Here is a 23,547-nt window from a genome sequence, read left to right as displayed (position 1 = left end):
TACTTTATACATGGAGAACTATGGGGTGAATTATAATATATGGAGGACTATAGGGTGCAGTATAATATATGGAGTACTATGGGGTGAATTATAATATATGAAGGACTATGGGGTGAATAATTGGAGGGCTATGAGGGCTACTTTATACATGGAGAACTATGGGAAATGCATTATAATACATGGAGGACTATGGAGCTGCATTCTAATATATGAAGGGTTATGTGGGACCCTTTATATAATATGAAAGGCTATGTGGGGGCCATTATAGTATTTGGAAAACTATATACAAGGGGGGACAAAGATACAAACATGGGATGAGAGCATTTTGTGCTGAGGGAAAAGTGCACTTTCCCTCAGCATCCCTCAGCATCCAGGTTTCCAATGCTCTGCTATACATCTCTCAGCACCCACCTTTCCCATGTTCTGATATGGGAAAGCTGGGTGCTGAGGGAAAGATGTATAGCAGAGCATGGAGAAGCTGGATGCCGAGGACAAGATGGATATAAGAACCTAGGAAAGCTGGATGCTGATAGAGGGATTTCAGATCATGGGAAATCAGGGTGCTGACTGTAAGAGCCAAGTGTCATTATCCCGTACCCCGAGTGTCAGTGTCATGTCCCGTACCTCAAAAGTCAATGTACGTGGAGTGGAGGCCCAGGTCCGAACTTTGCATTGGGGCCCATCAAACTCTAATTATGCCACTGAACCTCGCCATACTTCTATCTTTGGGAGGCAGAATGAATAAAGCAATAGTAGTTGAAGAATTGGCTTTATGGTCAGTACGATTACAGCGACATCAGATTACCATATTTTTCAGATTATAAGAAAAAAAATTGGAAGGAAAATGAGGGTATGTCTTATAATCCGAATGAAGCTTACCAGTGGGTGGTGGAGCAGGGTCACAGGAGGCAGAGGAGATGCTGCGGGAGGTGCGCTGTGCTGCAGGCTTACTGTGGGCGGTACACTGTGCTGCGGGCTGTGTTGTGGACTGTGCTGTGGGCTGTGAGGCAGGGGCCGCCATTCTAAAAATGTCAGTAGTGCGAGATTCAAATAATGGTGCCCAGAGTCAGCACGTGCACAGATTGAGCTCTCGGCTCAAGATCTCATCTACGCATGCACCGCCTCCAGCCCATTGATCTCCATGCAGCAGACTTAAGAAAATTGGTGCCCGGAGGTGGCATGTGTGCAGATGAGATCTCAGCTTCTCATTGAGCAGATAGCTCAATCTGCGCACACGCTGACTCCAGGCGCTATTTCCTTGACGCCTACACTACAGACAGTTTCTGGATGTTCTTTCTGCCTCATGGCCATGGCATTGCCCTACTCCACCAGCTCCCTGCCTCCTGTGATCTCGCTCCACCACTGCTGCCGCCCCCTCCAGTAAGACACCCCCGGATTATAAGATGGACGCCATATTTATTTTTTCCCTTTTTTTCTTTAAATTTGGGGTGCGTCCTCTACTTCACTGCGTCTTATAAAACAAAATATACGGTATATAGATTTTTTTTGAGAGGCAGAATTAAGAAGAAGCAGCAATTCAGGAATATTTTATTTTTATGCCATTCACCGTGTTATAAAAGTGCTAACAACAGTTTTATTTAGGGATGTTCGAATACCTCAAATATTCGGCTTCGCGAATATCCGACGAATAGGTCGCCGCTATGCAAATATTTAATACGCAATGTAAGTGTATGGAAAGCCCGAATAGTTCCGAATAGTTGTTATTCAGGTTTCCCATAGACTTACATTGCGCATCGAATATTCACGGATAGTCGAATAGTGGCGACCTATTCGGCAAATATTCGCGAAGCTGAATATTTGAGGTATTCGATCATCCCTAGTTAGTATGATTACAGCAATACCACATTTATATACTGTTTTTTTTTAATGTTTTGCTGCTTTTACGCAATAAAAGCTATTTTATAGAAAAAATAGTTTTTACATCGCTATATTCTAAGAGCTATGGAGTTTTTTTAGTGTTACACTGACAGAGTAGTATGGCAGCTTGTCTTTTGCTAGATTAGATGACTGACGTTTTCAGCGGAACCATGTTTATTTATATGTCTTTTTGATCACTTTTTATAGTACTTTTTTATTTTTCAGCTGTGTGATGAAAAGATAGTTTTTGCTATGTTTTGATTTTTTTTTTTACCTTGTTCACTGAAGGGCTTAACTTGTGTGACAGTTTTATAGATCTGGATATTAGGGTTGCGGTGATACCAAATGTCTTTTTTTTACATAAATATACCGTACATATTTATTAGATTCATGTCTTTTATTTTTTGGTTCTTTATTTATTTATTTTTTTTTTAAATATTTTCACCTTTTTTTAACTTGTTTATATGGGACATTACCTTTTGCCTCTCTGATCACAGCTAGACTGTATTGCAGTTCACGATCATAGCAATAAAGTACAGCTGTCAGTGCAGCACAAACAGAATCACCTGGGAATATGCTCCTGGCATGATGATAGGTTCTTTCCATAGCTTTCTGTAGTTTTTTTTGTCCTCTATCCATGACAATGTTGTTGGTTGCTGTGGCCTGTCACCGACTTTTTCATTATAGTAGTGGCTCTGTTCTAATTTTTTTTGCATTCTATATATTATACACAATAAGGAAGATAAGTATTTGATACACTGCTGATTTTGAAAGTTTTCCCACCTGCAAAGAATGGAGAGGTCTGTAGTTTTTATGGTAAGTACACTTCAACTGTGACAGAATCCCCCCCCAAGAATACAGAAAATCACATTGTATGATTTTTAAATAATTTGCATTTTATTGCATGAAATAAGTATTTCATCACCTAACAACCAGCAAGAATTCTGGCTCTCACAGACCCGTTGTTTTTTCTTTAAAAGAAGCTCTCCTACTCTGCACTCATTACCTGCATTAATTGCACCTGTTTGAATCTTTGGAGGGAGATAAAACTCAATGTTGTTGAGCAACAGTCTCAAAACCTGTAAGATCTGGAGAAGATCTGTATAAAGAAGTGTACCAAAATCCCTGCTGCAGTGTGTGCAAACTTGGTCATGAACTACAGGAAACGTCTGACCACTGCAATTGCAAAGGTTTCTGTACCAAATATTAAATTCTGTTTTTCTATTGCATCAAATACAACATGATTTTCTGGATTTTTGGGGGGAATTCTGTCTATCACAGTAGAAGCATACCTACGATAAAATTGCAGATCTTTCCATTCTTTGTAAGTGGGAAAACTTGAAAAATCGTCAGTGTATCAAATATTTATTTCCCTTAATGTATAATATATATATATATATATATATATATATATATATATATATATATATATATTACGGAATATAATATTTCTATTTAGATTTTATCATCCAGGAGAATCAGATCACACTATGCAGCATTCTGATCTAACTCGAGTCAAAGTTTGATTGAAGTGTCAATCAACCCAATTCTGTAGGAAGAGAGAATCTATGGTTGCATTGGTTGTATGACTTTTCTTTATATACACTGATGAGCAAAAGGGTAACAATGTTTTAAAATTTTAAATTTCAGACTTCATATCTTACGTTCCATTACAGCTTTCAATTTGAGACTGCCTTCATTTTATAGACTTTTATAGACATTCTTGGCTATCTCATTAATAAATTTGTCTTGTAATTTTTTAATATATGATTAGTTATGCAGGTTCTTGTCATGTCTCTGCATTGTGACTGTTTTGTTCCCCGTGGATAAAAAATATCCTTTCCTTCCTGTATACAACAAACTACAACTTGTTCTCACGTTGCCTAAGGCTGGTTTCACACATCCGGCTTTTCGCCGGTTTGCCGGATCCGGCGCTCTCCCGTACAGACAATACAGTACAGTGACAGCGCTGTAACTTCCGGGTCACATGCGCCGGTCACATGACAGCATGTGACCGGCGCTTGTTGCGCTGTCCCTGTACTGTAGTCACTGTATGGGAGAGCGCCGGAACCGGCGAAAAGCCGGATGTGTGAAACCGGCCTAATAGATCAATGCGTTACTAGGTTGAGTCCTAAGCAAGGTTACTGGTTTGAATCAAAGAGCAGCCATGAAGAAGATTTCCCAAGAGAAACTGCATTATCCAGTGCATCAATATCGGTCTCTTGGTCAAGAAAATTGTCAAACTGCATCATGTGAGTGCCATGAGAGTTGCAAGAATACAAAATAAAGTCCATTCATCCATTAAAAAGCCAAGAGGTGGACATCCATGTGAAATATCTGAAACTACAAGTCGACTCATCACAAGGTCTATCAATTCGGGCATGACAAACAGACAGTGGAGGTGGCTCAAATTATTCATAAAAGCAAGATCTCAGACATTCATACAAGCACTGTGCAATGCACAATACACAAATTTGGAATGGTGGCCAAAAAAAGATGAAGAAGCCTCACCTTCAATATTGTCATTAGAAGCGTCAGCTCGAGTTTGCAAAAAAGTACAAAAAGTAGACAGTAGAAGATTGAAAAGTTATTTTGAGTCATTAGATAAAAGTCAATAGTCTGGGCTCAGATGGGTGAAAAAGGGTCTGGAAAAATAAGGGAAAAATGGGCTATTGCATCAAGAAATCGAAAGAACTGTAAAATTCAGTGGAGAAAGCCGGATGATATGGAGCTGTTTGTTATCCAAAGGCATTGGATACTTGACCAAGATCGATGGTGGTCTAAATGCTGAGGTATATGTGAATATCCTACAAGATGAGTTAAGCATGCTTTACACGCTACGATATATCTAACGAGATGTCGGCGGGGTCACAACGTAAGTGCCGCACTTCCGGCATCGTTAGTGATATCGTAGCGTGTGACAGCTATGAAGGAGCAGAAATACTCACCTTCTCATTCATCGTTGACACATCGCTCATTTTCTAAAAATCGAACGTCCAGTTGTTCATTGTTCCCGAGGCAGCATACATCTCTCCATGAACGATGAACTGCAGCTTACCTGCGGCCGCCGGTAATGCGGAAGGAAGGAGGTGGGCGGAATGTTTACATCCCACTCATCTCCGCCCCTCCGCTTCTATTGGCCGTCTGCTGTGTGACGTCGCTTTAACGCCGACTGTCCCTCCCCCTTCAGGAAGAGGATGTTCGCCGCCCACAGCGAGGTCGTTTGGAAGGTAAGTACGTGCGACGGGGGGGTTACAGCATTGTGTGACACGGGCAACAAATTGCCCGTGCCGCACAAACGATGGGGGCGGGTGCGATCGCAAATGCGATCGCACGATTAATTGTAACGTGTAAAGCAGGCTTTACTTCACACACTTGGGTACTAAGGGTTTGAAAAGTACGTTATAGTATACCAACAGGAGAACAACCCAAAGCATACATTGAGATTGGTGAAGAAGTGGTTCAATAACAATAAAGTAGAGGTGCTGAATTGGCCACTACAGTCCCTTGACATCAACCTAATTGAACACTTATGGGTGGAGTTGAAGAAAAAGCTGTACACATACCTAAGTGAGTCGACCAGTATGCATGCAGCAACAGTGGGACCATGTAGAAGAGACCAAGGATCAGATTTCGATTAAGACATGTGTGCCGCCCTGCGACAGCCGACGGGCTGCTCGGATCTGGATCCGCAGTAGCTCGAGGGGTCTCCGGACCCGAGGCGGGGTCGCGTGGCCTCTCGAAAATAAAAGGGGGTAGAAAGGTAGGCTTGGGTAATGTTCGTGACGCCACCCACGGTTCGTGGTAAAAATTGGGATACCACCGCTGCTGCGTTTAGGTGAGAGGGGAGCGCCCGGGAGCGATGCAATGGCAGCGATTGATGTTAACCCCTCCGTGGCCAGGGGAAGGTGTCCCGGGGCTCAGTGCTGGCAGGCTGGGGACCCGTTGGGAGCAAAGGGGCACAACGTACTCACACAGTCCAGAGATACTGACACTGACACCAGGTAAACCAAAGTCTTGAACGCCCTGCAGCCTTAGTCCAAACACATTGGGTCCTTGCCCTATTGGCGTTGCTGGTTGGTCTGAAGCCTTGTCCCTTAGCACCATGTTTACACTTGGTGGATCCCTTTTGCCTAGAACTACTAGGGTCCCGCTAACCTGCGTGGCTAGCAGAGTGAGCTTGCTCTCAGGGTTCACTCTCGGGATTTTCTGGACGGTTTTGGGAAGACCTATCCCTATCGTTGCGCTAGTACCCTGATTTTGGAGTGGGTGGAGAGCGGTTCATGAAGATTCCATTCCCGTAGGATGAATTACTTGGCTGCATGAAGCTACTTCCCAGCCTAGGGTCCGCATACCCCGTCGTGCCCTGGCCCCTGCCCTGTTGTAGCACAAGGCTGCCAGTTTTCTGTCTGTGGCAGTACCGTGCCCCCTGTCACTACCCCCTGTGACCGGGGTTCCAGCTCCTTCCAGGCCAAACAAACGTCTGGTACCTGGGACGGTTACAGGAGCCCAGCTCCGCAGCGTGACCTTTCCTGTCACTGTTACTGGCACTTCTCTCCAACTACTTCTCTCTCTTACTCCTGACACTTCAGGCCCTCCTTCTACCATCCCCCCATCTGGGCGGCCCTATTCCCCTCAGGCTGCCCAATGGGTGTTTGGTGGGTGTGGTGCAGAGTGTTCCTCAGGATTTGTGTATACCTGTTCTTAGCAACACCAAAGGGACAGGACCCATAACCAAGGAGGAGCGGCTACCATGCAGAAGTGCAGATTGCACGGCACTCTTGCGATGACCTCATAGGCCAAGGCGTCACACATGCTTGAATTTGATTGAGAACATGTCCAGAAGAATTCTGCCAAATGTGGATTTATCAAATACTAACAAAGTCATAAAGATTTAAATTTTGATTTTTAGGAGCAAAATGATAATACAGTGACATGACAAGAGTTTGCAAAACTAATGCTATGCTAAATATTTGCAAGTTAAATTTATGTATGAGATATCCAAGACGATTGTCTCTATAATGAAGGTAGTCTCCAGTTAAAAGCGTGAGTGGATAAAGAGATATGAAGCCTTAGGGCTTGTGTGCACGTTGCGTAAATTGAATGCATTTATGCTGCGTTTAGCACTGCTGCGTAAATGCATGCATCCTGCATCCCCAGCACAATCTATGTGGAGTACAAACCTTGAAGGCTATAACTTATTTATAAGAAGCGGGCCTAAGAGGGGAGGAGGTATTGCATTGTATGTTATGAAAAAATGTCTTTTCACAGCTTCAGAGAGTGGTATATCTGTTAAAACTGTTTGGGAAGAATACAAGGAGAGAAGAACAGAAAGGACACTATAGTAGATGTTTACTATATGCCACCTGAATAGACTATTAACCTGAGGTAGTGCAACAGCCTAGACACAATTTTGGGGGTTGTTTAAATTTCAGCATCCTTTAAATGCCATACACTTTAGTTTTAAGTGTCCGGCTTATCATATATTTCCCCTGCATGTATACTTACCTGCAGTGGCGTAACTAGAGTTTGATGGGCCCCGGTGCAAAGTTCAGACCTGGGCCCCCCTCCACGTACACCGACACTTAGGTAACGGGACAATGACACTGACACTCGGGGTACGGGATAATGACGCTGACACTTGGCTTTTACCCTCAGCCCCCAGATTTCCCATGATCTGAAATCCCTCTATCAGCACCCAGCTTTCCTATGTTCTGATATCAATCTTGTCCTCGGCACACTGCTTCCCCATGCTCTGCTATACATCTTTCCCTCAGCACCCAGCTTTCCCATATCAGAACATGGGAAAGCTGGGTGCTGAGAGATGTACAGCAGAGCATGGGAAAGCTGGGTGCTGAGAGAAGATGTATAGCAGAGCATGGGAAAGCTGGGTGCTGAGGCAAAAGAGCCTTTTTCCCTCAGCACAAAACGTTCCCATCCCCTGATTGTATCTTTGTCCCCCCTTGTATGTAGTTCTCCAAATACAATAATGGCCCCCACATAGCCTTCCAAATAGTATAAAGGGTCCCACATAACCCTTCATATATTAGAATACACTTCCATAGTCCTCCATGTATTATAATGCATTTCCCATAGTTCTCCATGCATTATAATTCACCCCATAGTACTCAATATATAATACTGCACCACATAGTCCTCCATATATTATAATGCACCCCCATAATCCTCCATGTATAAAGTAGCCCTCCAATTATTATCATGAATTTCTCATAGTTCTCTATGTATTATAATTCACCCCATAGTTCTCCATATATTATACTGCACCACATAGTCCCCAATGTTTTATAATGCACCCCCATAGTCCATGTATAAGGTAGCCTCCATAGTCCTCCATATATTATTATGTAGCACCCATAGTCCTATATGTATTATAACGCAACCCGATAAAACTTCATATTGCATTATGCAGCCCCATACTCCATGTATAATGCACCCATATAGTCCATGTATAAGGTGTCCTTCTTTTTGTATTATGCAGCCCCCCAGACCTCCATATATAATAATGCAGCCAGCCTCTCCAGGCCTCCATGTAGAATAATGCAGCCAGCCTCCTCAGGCCTCCATGTATAATGTAGCAGCCAGCCTCTCCAGGCCTCCATGTATAACAATGCACCCAGCCTCCTCAGGCCTCCATGTATAATGCAGTATCTCCAGGCCTCCATGTATAATGCAGTATCTCCAGGCCTCCATGTATAATGCAGCCTCTCCAGGCCTCCCTGTATAATGCAGCCTCTCCAGGCCTCCATGTATAATAATGCAGCCTCCCCAGACCTCCATGTATAATAATGCAGCTTCCCCAGACCTCCATGTATAATAATGCAGCCTCCCCAGACCTCCATGTATAATGCAGCCTCTCCAGGCCTCCCTGTATAATGCAGCCTCTCCAGGCCTCCATGTATAATAATGCAGCTTCCCCAGACCTCCATGTATAATAATGCAGCCTCCCCAGACCTCCATATATAATGCAGCCTCCCCAGACCTCCATGTATAAAGCAGCCTTTCCAGTACTCTATGTATAAAGAAGCCTTTCCAGGCCTCCATGTATAAAGCAGCCTCTCCAGGCCTCCATGTATAAAGCAGCCTCTCCAGGCCTCCATGTATAATAATGCAGCCTCTCCAGACCTCCATTTATAAAGCAACCTCCTCAGACCTCCATGTATAAAGCAGCCTCTCCAGACCTCCATATATAATGCAGCCTCCTCAGACCTCCATGTATAAAGCAGCCTCTCCAGGCCTCCATATATAATGCAGCCTCCTCAGACCTCCATGTATAAAGCAGCCTCTCCAGGCTTCCATGTATAATAATGCAGCTTCCCCAGAACTGCCTTCCCAAGCCTCTGGCCACCGTTTACTCACTTATATTAAAAAAAAAAACAACAAGTACTCACCTTCTCTCTTCCTTCCACCGCTGCTGTCCTCCCCGCTGCTCGTTCTCCCAGTGCTGCGGTCAGCGTCCTCCCGTCCTGCACTCTGTGCACTCAGCACAGCAGTCGCTCGGGAGTGACGTCACCGCACAGGGGGAGAATGGTGATGCATAGCGCGGCACCGGCCGCACAATGCTTCATCATTACTGTGCGCGATGATGGGGGAGACGCCGCAGCCGCTGACACCAGGTAGGGGACCCCGGTGCCGCCACTGACACCAGGCAGGGGGCCCAGTGTCGGCGGCGGCAGCGGGTCAAATAGCGGCCGCGTGGACTGTGACAGATCAACGCGGCTCCTCTCACACTGACAGGAGCTGGCTGCTGATCTCCCTGGCGGCCGCCGGGCCCCTAACCTTCCGGGCCCGGTCGCGACCGCGGTAGTTACGCCACTGCTTACCTGATGCTCTCTCATTATCGAGAGAGAAATGTGTTGCAAGGAATTTTTTCTATTTTGGAGTTAGATGAAGTCTAGTCCCACAGTTGGGTACTGCCCTTGTTATGGCTTGAGCAACTACACTGGGCACATCAAGGGAGTTATGGCTTAATACTCGTATTCTTAATTGGTTTTTCCCCTTTATAGCTACATGAACTTAATGACTTAATCTACAAGATTGGTAAGATTGAAACATTTTAATATCTGAAAAGTTTAGCAGTTACTTTATTTTTGTCTGTGTGACACCTTGTTATTGGGGGACTACAGTTTCATCTCATTTTTTATGTTTTCCTTCTTTTATTGATATTTAATAAAGGTTATTGTGACGCCCTGGCAAAACCAGGTAGTCACAGTTAGGCCCCTGCACAACACCGTTCCCTCACTAGGAACACACAGGCAATCAGAAAACCCAAGTCACCCCCCCTTAGGGAAAGATAGACACACCAATGGGCGTGACCAGGCGGTTGGGACATGCCCACCCAGGGGTCCAGACAGCCCGGGGCGGGAAAACAAGCAGTCAAGCTTTGAAGTTCAGTTTGGAGAGAAGTGTGGGCTGGAGCTAAGGGTAGCTCCAGCATAAAGTTCAAGTTGAACGGTACCAGGGTAGGATCCCTGGTGCCACTGGCTAGGAGGCAGACTGTGGTCTCCATCAGCAGGAGACAGGAAGACGGCTCAGCAGAACCGAGGTGGACTGGGACAGGGTTGTAGCCCGCCGGTACTGACACAGAACTGACCCCGAAACTGTAGCACAAAGGGGATACTCGGACCCTGAAGTCAGAAACCGGAACCAAGCGGACTGGTTAATTAACCGATTGAGGCCAGGACTAGAGGTCCTGTCCCACCCAAAGTCCCTCATAGAAGGCAACAGCCCGCCGATTAGGGATAAGAGGTCACCGCCAGGGCCCAAAGATCCCATGGGCCAGCGTCTGCGGGCACGGCTCCTTAGGCCATATCCAGCTGGGAGTAGACTACTGAGTTTCACACTAGGAAAGTCCATCTTACACAAAGCAGTGTAGGAAAATGATAGAGACCACCAGCCAGGTGGGGGACCTGAATGCAACCAGAAGCGGCACCGGCCACCATCACCTTGGTTTACCAGAGACTAACAGTGAGTACACCAGCACCCCCCTGCGGTTGCCATCTCCTGCACCGAGCCACCAGGTCCCGGGGTCACCATTCCTACCAACGGAGGGGTTAACAACTTGCTGCACAACATCTCCTCCGAGTGTCCCATAACAGCAGCGGTGGTGTCCCACCTCACCACACACCGTGGGTGGCGTCATGAACTTATTACGACCTAGCCCATACATCTACGTCCCCCCCATTTATTCAGCGTGTCTGCGAGATCCCTGGGTCCAGAGATCCTCGACCCACCTCCCCTGAGGCCCGGACCCGAGCAGCGCTGGCTGCTGGCACGGGAGCGGCACACCCCGAAACCTGGTGTCACGAACATGATACTTACCCTTCCACTTACCTTGTGGAAGTGCACCTTGTATCGGACAGTCAGCGGTGATCTGTTGCCAAATTTTCAGAAGTCACCATTTTGCCGCCATTTTGGGCGCGAAAACTACAGCCCAGCGTCTTCTTCCCCACGAAAAGGGCGCGAAAGCCGAAGCCCTGCCCCCTGGGAACACGACCGGAAAGCGAGCCGGAAGTCGCAAAACGAAACGAACAGGCCGCAGAAAGGAGTGCTGGCAAAAGACAAAGGGGGGGCGGGTGAAGATTCTGCAGCATGTGACCGAGCAGATAAAGGGCAGGGACTCCAGGACCCTGCCACCCTTCTTGTTCCTGGACACCATCAGAGCAAAATGGCCGACCCATCTGGCAAGCCCGGAGTGCAGGAACCTGTGCCCGGAACAGCGGCCTGGGTAAAAGCCCAGATGGAGTGCATGTGCCGCCGGATCCAGGTACAGGTGCGCTTTTTTCTTGAGCGATGGACGGTCGAGATGGTGGAGTTGGCTGCAGCCGTTCATGCTCGTGAAGTGGAGGCAACCTTAGAGGAGCGGGTAAGCGACCTACACCCCTATGTCCCTCAGGGACTGGCCGACCAGGCTGCGGGGCCCGGCCTGCCCCTGCCCGCCACGCTGCCTCCCTCACCGCCCGCACCTGACGCTGACACCCCGCTCGGTTCGCTGCCCCCAACAACGGCAGCAGCGCCCGTTCCATCGGTCCGCGAGGAAGCCGCCAGCAGCAAGCCCGGCACCGCCCTGGCACCAGTACCGGCCCAATGCCAGACCAGCACCCGGAAGGTGCTCTGTCCAGTCTTAGACCCGACAGCGATCCCAGTCCCGGAAGAAGCCACGCCCGAGACAACAACAGCCCCGGCAGTCCGCCCGGCCACGGCGGAGGCGGTCCCCGACCGGAAGCCAGCACAGCAAGCCACGCTGGCCGCTCCCAGACTCCCGGCCTCGGCTGAGGTGCAGCGGGGATGTCGCTGCAAGGCAGCAGAGCGGGCCATGTCACAGCGGGGTCCCTCACTGCCAAAGGTGACGGTCGTTGCCGGCACAGAGGGACTCCGACTGGGCCCAGCCCCCGCGCAGGGTGAGCCAGAGCAGGCAGCCGATGTTCCATACTGGGAGCAGCAGCGGCGCCAGCTGGTAAAGGAGATCGCCGCCCAGGAGAAGAGGAAGGCGGAGGTCCTGTCCCGGGCCTACACCGAAAAGGACAAACTGCGGAATGCCACGTACCGGGTGAGGGGCCCGACATATGAAGGCCAGGACCGGCATTTTAACCGCCAAAAGGGATGGGGGTTCAAATATATTATTTGTGTGAGATATTTGTGTCCCGGAGGGACGTGGCCCATCATCTACCCATTGGCCATCCAGGCCGGGACCTGGAACCCGGGAAGTTAGTGACCTACACCCGGCACTGTGGAGAGAGGGGGTGGTTTTCCCTTGATGTCACAAGGAGAGTGACCATGGGAGCCCAGCTGCATGTCCACCCCTCTCCGCCACTCTCCAGTCCAGATTATGAAGATTACGAAAATTAGGTAGCAGTTCCGGGATACCCACAGTTAAAGTCACCGTTGGGACCATCTATTGTTCCCGGTCTACAGTTATGACCCCCGTTTAAAAAGACAATGGCTTTGAACTTGCGGGCCAGCCCATAAACTTTTGGGTCTTGTAAATAACCCCCGACCAACCTTCTCACCAAGCCACAGTCTCCGGAAAGGCGGACTGGAGGAAGGGCCTGCGGTGGAGTCGGCCGAGGCCCAGTCACCATTGGGACCGGTGACTATCCTTCGGGTCAGGGGTCCCCTGGACGTGGGGCCCTTGAAAAAGGACTGCCAGGTAAGGAACGTTTTACCCGGCCCGTTTGGGCAACACCCGGACCTATCCTGGACTTGGGCAAGGAGTGCCAACCTGTGTTTTAGTGGTGGCATCAGGTATAGGTTGTTTTGGGTGGGTGAAGTGAGAAGGACCCGGTCCGTCCTATCCCGGTTGTTTACATGTGCAGTGTTTAAGCAAAATGCCTCCCGTAAGGGAAGAGTTAAAATATACTCCTATGTAAATATGTTATTAAACTTGTAACTGTTTTACCCGTTTTAGCTCTTTTCTAGTTCAAATAAATGGTGGTCGTCGGACAGCCCACGGATGGTCTGTGTTTAACCAAGGGGGAGTGTGACGCCCTGGCAAAACCAGGTAGTCACAGTTAGGCCCCTGCACAACACCGTTCCCTCACTAGGAACACACAGCCAACCAGAAAACCCTAGTCACCCCTCCTTAGGGAAAGATAGACACACCAGTGGGCGTGACCAGGCAGTTGGGACACGCCCACCCAGGGTTCCAGACAGCCCGGGGTGGGAAAACAAGCAGTCAAGCTTTGAAGCTCTGTTTGGAGAGGAGTGTGGGCTGGAGCTAGGGGTAGCTCCAGCATAAAGTTCAAGTTGAACGGTACCAGGGTAGGAGCCCTGGTGCCACTGGCTAGGAGGCAGTCGGTGGTCTCCGTCAGCATGAGATGGGAAAATGACTCGGCAGAACCGAGGTGGACCGGGACAGGGTTGTAGCTTGCCGGTACCGATACGGGGAACCGACCCGGAAACCGTAGCACAAAGGGTGGTACTCGGGCCCTTAAGCCAGAAACCGGACCCAAGCGGACTGGTTAATTAACCGATTGAGGCCAGGACGAGAGGTCCTGTCCCACCCAAAGTCCCTCATAGAAGACAACAGCCCACCAATTAGGGATAAGAGGTCACCGCCAGGGCCCATAGATCCCATGGGTCAGCGTCTGCGGGCACGGCTCCTTGGGCCACATCCAGCCGGGAGCGGACTCCTGAGTTTCACACTAGGAAAGTCCACCTTACACAAAGCAGTGCAGGAAAAGGATAGAGACCACCAGCCGGGTGGGGGACCTGAACGCGGCACTGGCCACCATCACCTCGGTTTACCAGAGACTTGTGTGTTTTACTAACAGTGAGTACACCAGCACCCCCCTGCGGTCGCCATCTCCTGCACCGAGCCACCGGGTCCCAGGGTCACCATCCCTACCCACGGAAGGGTTAACAACTTGCTGCACAACATCTCGCCCGGGTGCCCCATAACAGCAGTGGTGTTGTCCCACATCACCACATACCGTGGGTGGCGTCACGAACTTGTTACGGCCTAGCCCGTATATCTACGTCCCCACCATTTATTCAGCGTGTCTGCGAGACCCTTGAGCCACCTCCCCTGAAGGCCCGAAAGCGAGCAGCGCCGGTTGCTGGCACAGGGGCGGCACATTATATTTTATTGCATCTCTTCTACTGTCTACACCAAGCGTTAGAAAAACTAAAGCTGGTAATAAAGTAAGGCTTGCAAAGGAGACCAAAAACAATAAAAATAGTTTTGGGTGGTATGTCAAAAGGATTTGTGTTCTCTAAGAAAGAAAATGTAATATAAACTGATTTTCATTGTACTATCAAAGGAATAAAAGAGTCCACGCTATCTATAAGCAAAGAGATTATTCTGACTTACTTATATAGCACCTGTACAAGCAGTTTTCTTCTTGCGCTATTCGTTTTTGCTGTACTCATGTTCATATCAGGTAGTTTAACTCAGCCACAATCTCATTGTAGGAAGACACCAGGAAAAGCTGAATATTTTAACTGAAATCTTGTATTGATAATAAACGTAGCAGGTAAAAAGAATGAATCTTCTCAGAGTGCATACAACAAGTTACAATGAAGGTGGCTGCTACAACACACTACAGGGAGAAGAAGAGCGGGGAATGCTGACATCACGGCGCTACAGGGAGGAGGAAGGGACAAAATGCAAAGAAAGTCAAACCTTCTACCTAGGAATGGAAATACAATACACAGCAATGGAAACATTGAATAATTCCCAAGTTATGTGACATGACAGAGATGGTGAGGGAATACTTAGCTAATTTAAATTTAACTCTCCTGGTCCAAATGAATTACCGTATTTTTCGCTTTATAAGACGCACTTTTGTTCCCCCAAATTTTGGGGGAAAGTAGGGGGTGCGTCTTATAAGCCGAATATACGTGGGGGTGTATATATATATATATATATATATATATATATATATATATATATATATATAATATATACTGCAGGGTCCAGGGGAGGTGGGGGCGCTGCTGGGGGCAGGTGACAGGTGACAGCTGCGAGCGGCAGCGTTTGATCTCCTGCTCCCGCTCATATAATATGCACAGCCGCTGTCCATCTCCGGTGGTGCTGAAATCGCACCGCAGTGAGGGGCTGGGGCAGCGGTGCATATTATATGTCTCTGCGCTCCTCTGTGATGGCACATGCCCCCCCTGGGAAAGATTTGGCCCCCATGCTGCTGCTCATTCTAAAATAAAAAAGCTTTACTTACCCCCTCCAGCGTTTCTCCCCGGTGTCCCTGCTTCGACTGTGATCAGGCACGCAGAGATCTCAGTCTGCTGTGCCGATCACATGCCGAGCACGGAGGGAGCTCAGCGCTGGAGGAGGTAAGGAAAGAGTGTTTTATTTTACTATGGGCAGCAGCCTGGGGGCGATATCTAACACAGGGGGACTTGTGCAATCTATAGGGGCCATGGGCAGCACCATGGGGGCGATATCTAACACAGGGGGGCTTGTGCGATCTATATAGGGGCCGATATCTAACACAGGGGGACTTGTGCGATCTATATAGGGGCCATGGGCAGCATCATGGGGGGGCGATATCTAACACAGGGGGACTTGTACGATCTATAGGGGCCATGGGCAGCAGCATGGGGGCGCTATCTAACACAGGGGAACGTATGCAATCCATAGGGGGCCATAGGCAGCACAGGGGAACATATGCAATCCATAGGGGACGATAGGCAACACAGGGGAACGTGTGCAATCCATAGGGGACCATAGGCAGCACAGGGGAATGTATGCAATCCATAGGGGGGCCATAGGCAGCACAGGGGAATGTTTGCAATCCTTAGGGGGCCATAGGCAGCACAGGGAAATGTGTGCCATCACAAGGTGGCTATATTCAATATAAGGGGGCCATATCCAGATTAAGGGGGCTAATTTTAGGATGGGGGCTATGAGGGACATATACTTTATATGATTTGTTAGAGGGACACTGACAATATAAGATGGACCCCATTTAACATTAAAAAAAAAAATCTCTTTTCCTTCACCAAATTTGGGAGTGCGTCTTATAATCAGGTGTGTCTTATAAAGCGAAAAATATGGTACATCCTAGGGTACTGAAAAAGACAGCAGGAGAAATAGCAGAACCACTAACCAGAATTTTTGAAAGTTCCTGGAGGATAGGAGAAGACCCAGAAGATTAGAGAAGGGCACAACTTGTTCCTATCTTCAAAATGAAAAGTAGATGGAGACCGGAAATTACAGGCTTTTCTTCTATACTAGGAAAGATCTTTGAACAAATTATTAAACAGCATGTATGGAAGTACTTGGGTAAGAATTCAGTAATTAACCAGGGCCAGCATGGGTTTGTAACATGCAAGTCATTCAAGACTAATCTAATTTTCTACTATAATGGAATCACTGACTGGATGGATCAGGAAAATTGAGTAGATATAGTATATATCAAGTTTAGCAAAGCATTTGATAAAGTATTTCATATTATCCTTATTGAAAAAATGACCAAGTATTGGATTGGCAAGGCTACAGTTAGGTGGATTCATAACTGGCTCTGTGATCCTACTCAAAGAGCGGTAATAAATAGTTGCACATTAAATTTGAAGAGTGTTTCAAGTGAGGTACCACAAGGCTCTAGCTTGGCTGTGTGTTAGCCTGTGTTGTTCTGCATTATTATAAATTATCTACATAAGGGAACTGTAGGTAAACTAAATAAATCAACTGGAAAACTGTGTTCAGTTCTGGGCACCACATTTTAAAAAAGAAATTGAAAAATTGGAGCAAGTACAGAAAACAGCTACCAGGATGGTGAGCAGACTGCAAACTATGTCCTATGAGAAACAGTTTAAGGATCTAGGAATGTTTAGCAAATAAAAAAGAAGGGTAAGAGGAGACTTAATAACTGTCTACAAATATCTGAAGGGATGTCATAGAGTAGAGGGATCATTCTTATTCTCATTTGCACATGGAAATACAAAAGGCAATGAAATTAAACTTTACCTCTTCACGACACATGACATACTGGGTACATCATGGATCGTGTAAGGTTAATCCCCACCAGCTGCTGCGGGCAGCCGTCGGAGATCCCCGCACATGTCAGCTGATTTGAATAGCTGACTTGTGTGCCTCATAGGCACGAGTGGATCTGCGATCCATCCGTGCCTGTTAGCCTCATAAATTGCACTGTCAAAATGTAATTTAAATGCTGTCCTTTGTAAGCGCGCATTCATCCGCCTCCATCGGAGGTGATGTGACGTGATCACGTGTAGCCAATGGTTGCCATGGTAGCACAGGGTCATATGATGACTCCTGTAGCTATCATGAGTCACTTCCTCTTACTGCTGGCAGAGGAGAGCAGCATTTCAGCAGATCAGAGCTGTGCAGCTGTGATCTACAGAAATGCACAAGCAATCAGACTGCTGATCCGTATAACCCCCTAGGGGGACTAATAAAATAAAAAAAAAGTTAAATAAATTAAAAAAAAAAATAAACAAAGTTTAAATCACCTCCCATTCACCCCATTGAAAATTAATGGGTTAAAAAAATAAAAACAATCTACACATATTTGGTATTGCCACATTCAGAAATGCCTGATCTATCAAAATATAAAATCAGTTAATCTGATCGGTAAACAGCGTAGCAGCAAAAAATTCCAAATGCCAAAATTATATTTTTGGTCGCTGCAAATTTTGCGCAAAATGCAATAAGAGGCAATCAAAATGTAGCATCTGCACAAAAATGTTACCATTAAAAACATCAGCTTGAGACACAAAAAATAAGTCATCACTGAGCCCCAGATCGCGAAAAATGATAATGCTATGGGTTTCGGAAAATGGTGCAAAAAGTGTGCCACTTTTTTTTAGACACGCTTGTGAAATTTTTTTAACCCCTTACATTAAAGTAAACCTATACATGTTTGGTGTCTATAAACTTGTACCAACCTGAGGCATCACACCGACAGATCAGTTTTACCAGATAGTGAATACGGTAAATAAAATATCCCAAACAAAATTGTGAAATCACACTTTTTTTGCAATGTTTCTGCACTTTGAATTTTTTTTGCCATTTTCCACTACACTATAAAAGTACAACTCATCCCGCAAAAAATAAGCCATCATATGGCAAGAATAAAAATGTTACACCTCTTGGAAGAAGGGGAGAAGAAAAAAAAAAGGAAAAATGGAAAATTGCCCGGGGGTGAAGGAGTTTAAAGGGAGAAAGTACACATTAGATATTATTAAAAAAATGTTGACAGTGAGGGTGATCAATGAGTGGAAAAGACTGCCATGAGAGGTGGTGAGTTCTTTAATTGAAATCTTCTGAGGCTGGACAGACATTTGTCTGATACTGTTTAGTGAATCCTGCACTCGCAGGGGGTTAGACACGATGACCCTGGAGGTCCCTTCCAACTCTACCATTCTATGATTCTATGATCTTGTGAAAATACCATAAATGGTTATAACTATTAATTTATATAGCTTAGTGGTTTAGTCTGTCCTGGTGTGGTTCACTTAGATATTGCTGGGCAGCCCACCTGATCTAATAGTATGGATGTCACTGATAGGCTTTAAGCCAAACACTGTTTACTATGTATGTGGGACTGGCACTCTATAAAAGCCCTATCCATGTACATTTCTAATACTATGCAACCATAACCTCCATGAATTAGAAGATGGTTGAGTAGTTGTTTCATCAGTATTTTACACCAGTGTTGCCTCCGCCTTTATTAAAGAGGGGCTGCTGCATCCTGTAACTGCAATACTTTTCAGACCTGTGTTGGTATACATGGCTGCCTTTTTTCTGTTGTGCACTAGCAATTTTTGAAAATCCCCTATAATTACAACAATTCACCTAACATGAAGCACAAATCATAAATCTGGCTGTGCACATTAGATAACAGCTGGTAGGCTGACAGTGATCTGTCATGATTCCTTCATACATAGGAACACTCAGCTTGGTTGAGCGTTCCTGAGTTCTCTTTGAGAAAGCCGCTGGCAGTATTTATCAGGCACAGGCGTATTTGCCGGCCAAACAAATAGGCAAATAATTCAAACAACATTATCTTTATGTTTTCTCATTTTATACCTAATGTGTATAGTAGAAATGAGCCATGAAAAGGCAGAAGTGGGGCAAGAAAGCTGTTACATACATTTTATAGCACAACCTATGCAAAAATTAGACTGAATCTTGCATCTTCAACAATTCATTTCAGTTTTGACTTCACGTTATCTGTAGCATTGAAATTAAAGCTCATATTTGAATTTTTTTTTGCAAAATATAAGTGTAATAGATGTGTATATACAGGTATAATCTGTAACTTTGACATATCACATAACAACCTTTACACCAGCTACTGCGGAACAGTAATTTGATTTAGGAATGCTGAGAATGCAGCAATATTAAGCAAAGTCTTATCCAGGATCAGCATGTAAAAAGCATCTATTCAACTATAATAAGAAGCAAGCAGCCAAAAACAATGAATTCATTCTTAAAATGTAATATTGCACCAACAGCTAGTGATCATTATACCAGGGGTTGTTATAAGGCTGTATGCCATATTACGGCCCAAGAAACTAACAGCTTGTATGGACCAATGCTGCTGTGTGCATGAAACCTTTATTGCTTTCTTATTGTCATATTTACAACTTAAAGTTTTGATTCCTATTTTTAGGAACTTTTTGGCTACAGACTGAGTGTTCCATGGATTATTCTGTGTGTGATTGGCTACTGTCTATCAGGTGGGATTCTTCTGCTCCTTTTTTATTGGAAGCCCGAATGGAGTGTCTGGGCAAACTGTGTCCCTTCGTCTTTGGAAAAAGCCAATGTGGTTTTATTAAGATCAACTGTAAGTAATAGTATCGTTTTCAGGAAATAAAATCTTTATACTATATGTATATTAAGTTTTAATTATTAACTTAATTCTACTATTTATAGGATGAAAGAAGGAAATACACCAGGAAGAAGGTTCGCTGGTTAACCCTGGATGAATTTGCACATTCGTTTCAGAGTGGGCTACAATGTTCTGTCATATCCGACCAAAATTCAGTTTTAAACAAAGCTATAAGAAGGCCTGATCTCAAAGTAAGTGACGGCAAAAGAATGGATTGTTTTCTAAAGAATGTACATTGATTTTTCATATATTAAAGGGCTATTCCCATTTCATACTTTTATGGTATGTTCTTGTTCCAACCTCAGCATTGCTTTGCTCTGCAAGCATTCATATATTGTCCATTGATGGAGCGTAGTATACAACGGCCAGATTATTTTGTCGGCAGCTTATCTAGTGTTAGTACAAAAGGATGTGTGGATTCAAACTGGCCAATCCTTATATTCCCCAACATCATCTCTTGTTGTTGGAGACCTTTTTAACTCATCAGCTGGGAGGTTAAGCTGATGGTAAACGATTGTGTGGGCAGTCTTAACTTGAAACCTAATATATTTATTGCACATTTCTCCATTTTCACCCTTTAGTTCCTTTTATGTGCCACTAAAGGGTGTTTAGAGTGGTGTAAGATGGTCAATGCTAATATCCTGGAGGGGAGATTTTTTTTTCCCTGAGGTTAGCTTGTGATGTGAAATCCGGAATGTAAGCTCCAGCATGCTATGTGATGAGAGGGTTAATCAGCCATGACAGGGGCTGGGTTTTTTGTGGACAGTCAAAGTTATGGATGGGATAGCAGTTCACATATGTCCACCTTAGGCCTCTTTCACACGTCCGTGAAAACCAGGCATGTTTTGTACGGACGTGTAAAAGGTGCGTATTGCCCTCCGTGTGTCGTGATTTTGGCACATGTGTGTTCTCTGTGTGCTATCCGTGATAACACAGAGAACAAGAATTTTCTACTCACCTGTCCCTGGCGTCGTTGTTCGTGATGCTGATCTATGGTCTCCGGCCCTGCCGATTCCCCGCTGCTGCTGCTTCTGGTCCTCTGTGCCGTGCATATGTGATGAGCATAATGAGTGGGGATCGGAAGCAAGTGCCAGCAGCGGTAGAGACAGCAGAGCTGGATAAAGTGAGTATAGAAATTCATTTTATTTCACAGAAATGTGTGTTTTCTCCGGTACGTGTCACACTGATATGACATGGATCACATCCTTTCAGTCCGTGTGACACCCGTGCTGCCATAGAAAAATCGGACATGTCTACACGTGGAGCACACAGAAACACGTATGCTCCACACGGCCACATGGCAAAACACGCACATGTGCGCAGACCCAATGATTTTAATGGGTCTACTTGTGCCTGTGTCTCCGATAGGTTTGAAAATGGACGTCACACATACCAGAGACACGGATGTGTGAAGGAGGCTTTAGGGTGTGGTTCAGCAGGTAAATCAAACACCTCTGGATTCATTCAGTGTTCTGTGCATAGAGGTAGCACATTTCAAGAGCTGTACTCTTGATTTAAAAGAGAGGAACTATGTTTCAGAGTTTGCGAGCCACGAAGCCATACGGACTTGTTATTTATACATTTGTACCTTTGTGCCCAAAAACTGCTATCTTTAAGTTCATTCCTGTGCAGTGATTTATGACAACTGAAATTAACCAGCTGGAGATTGAAATAAAAATGGTTCCTGTGGTTACCTCGAGCAATATTAAGTGAGTTGCAAAGTTACATTTAGCGTTAGACGTGCATGCATCGTTCACAGGAAACATGTATGACTGCTATTGACGAACTGCATGTTCTGGATAACGGCGGCCATGAGTTTGGAAGCACGGTCGGACAAAATGGACTAGCTAATTAGGCATCTGGTACAGGCCAACGTGCAGCAGCAGCAGCAACAAACTCAGCAGTAGATAAACAGGCTACTGATCCAGAAGATCCAGCAACAGCAGCAGAGGGAGCAGCAGCAGAGGCAGATCGATCTCATAACAGAGGCAATCCGTGGCAGGGCGACCACCCTCACCCCCAAGTCCAGGTGATGACTCTCACATCCAGAAGTTGGTAAGATGAGCCATGGAGAAGACCCTGGGTGATGATATTGAGTCGATTCTGACTGTATTTGAAAGGGTAACTGAACAGGAGTAACACCCATCAGAACAGTGGCTGGAGGTGCTGGCACCATATTTAACCAGGGAGCCACAAAAGGCCTATTACAACTTGGCCTTACAGAATGCTAAAAAATATGGAAAATTAAAAACAGAAAAATTGACATGCCTGAGTGTAATTATAACTGTCAGAGCACAAGTCCACCACTGAGTGTATCACTTGGATAAATCCCCTCGCTCCCACATGTTTGATTTGCTTCATCTGGTCCAAAAATGGTTGCAGTTAGAGTCCTCCACCCAAGTTCAACTGTTGGAACAGGTTCTAATGGAGATATTCATTCACTGCCTTCTGTGGCTTGTGCAGACTTGGATTGCCCAGGGAGATCCCAGAATGCAGATTATCTGATCAGACTGGTGTAAAAGTACCAGGTGTTAGAGAGTTCTTTAGGGAAGCAATGAGACTTACCATCTTCATACTGGCATTTCCAACAGGGGCCTGACAACGTAGTCCCGCTTCACACGTCAGTGATTCTGGGACGTATGTGCTTTTTTTATACGTACCAGAATCACTGACATACGCAGACCCATTATAATCAATGGGTCTGCTCACACATCAGTGATTTTTCACTGAACTTGTCTCCGCGCAGCGTACACCCGTGGCCGTGACTTTGCACGGAGACAAGTCAGTTTTTTTCTGGCATCACTGATGATGACCCACGGACCACACTAGGGTGTGATCCGTGTGTGATCCGTGAAACATGTACCAGAAAATCACGGACATATTAAATATTAAATATTTCAACTTACTTGGTCGCTGGTGAGCTGTCAAACAGGCAGATCTCACAAGCGACCAGTGACCAGCCCCCAGCCAGCAGCGACGTGGAAGCGATGCTGCGCTTGCAGGGAGCCGGCGTCTGGAAGCTGCAGACACTGGTAACCACGGTAAACATCGGGTATGGTTACCCGATATTTACCTTCATTACCAGCGCACACCACTTACTGCTGGCTCCCTGCACTCGTAGCCACAGTACACATCGGGTTAATAAGCAAACCTTTGCTTATTTTCCCGATGTGTAATCTGGCTACGTTTGCAGGGAGCAGGGAGCCGGCACTGGCAGCGTGAGAGCGGTGGATGCTAGTAACTAAGGTAAATATCGCGTAACCACCTTGGTTACCCGATGTTTACCTTGGTTACAGCTTACCGCAGGCTGCCAGATGCCGGCTCCCTGCTCCCT

At 46.0% G+C, this 23,547-nt stretch overlaps 1 protein-coding gene across 1 annotated transcript in view; it reads left to right on the top strand.

Moving 5' to 3' along the window:
* Window positions 1–23,547, top strand: part of LOC142295418 (putative cation-transporting ATPase 13A4) — a 201,540-nt gene that overhangs the window by 31,341 nt on the left and 146,652 nt on the right. Inside the window, exons 2-3 of the mRNA XM_075338520.1 lie at window positions 19,995–20,168; window positions 20,258–20,404. Coding sequence (XP_075194635.1) covers window positions 19,995–20,168; window positions 20,258–20,404 — 321 coding nt within the window. The remainder of the gene's footprint in view (window positions 1–19,994; window positions 20,169–20,257; window positions 20,405–23,547) is intronic.

This window comes from Anomaloglossus baeobatrachus, chromosome 3 (genome assembly GCF_048569485.1).
Source record: "Anomaloglossus baeobatrachus isolate aAnoBae1 chromosome 3, aAnoBae1.hap1, whole genome shotgun sequence".
Lineage (NCBI taxonomy): Eukaryota > Metazoa > Chordata > Amphibia > Anura > Aromobatidae > Anomaloglossus > Anomaloglossus baeobatrachus.
The sequence above is the reverse complement of the archived record's forward strand: the minus strand, read 5'-3'. Positions and strand labels throughout refer to the sequence as shown.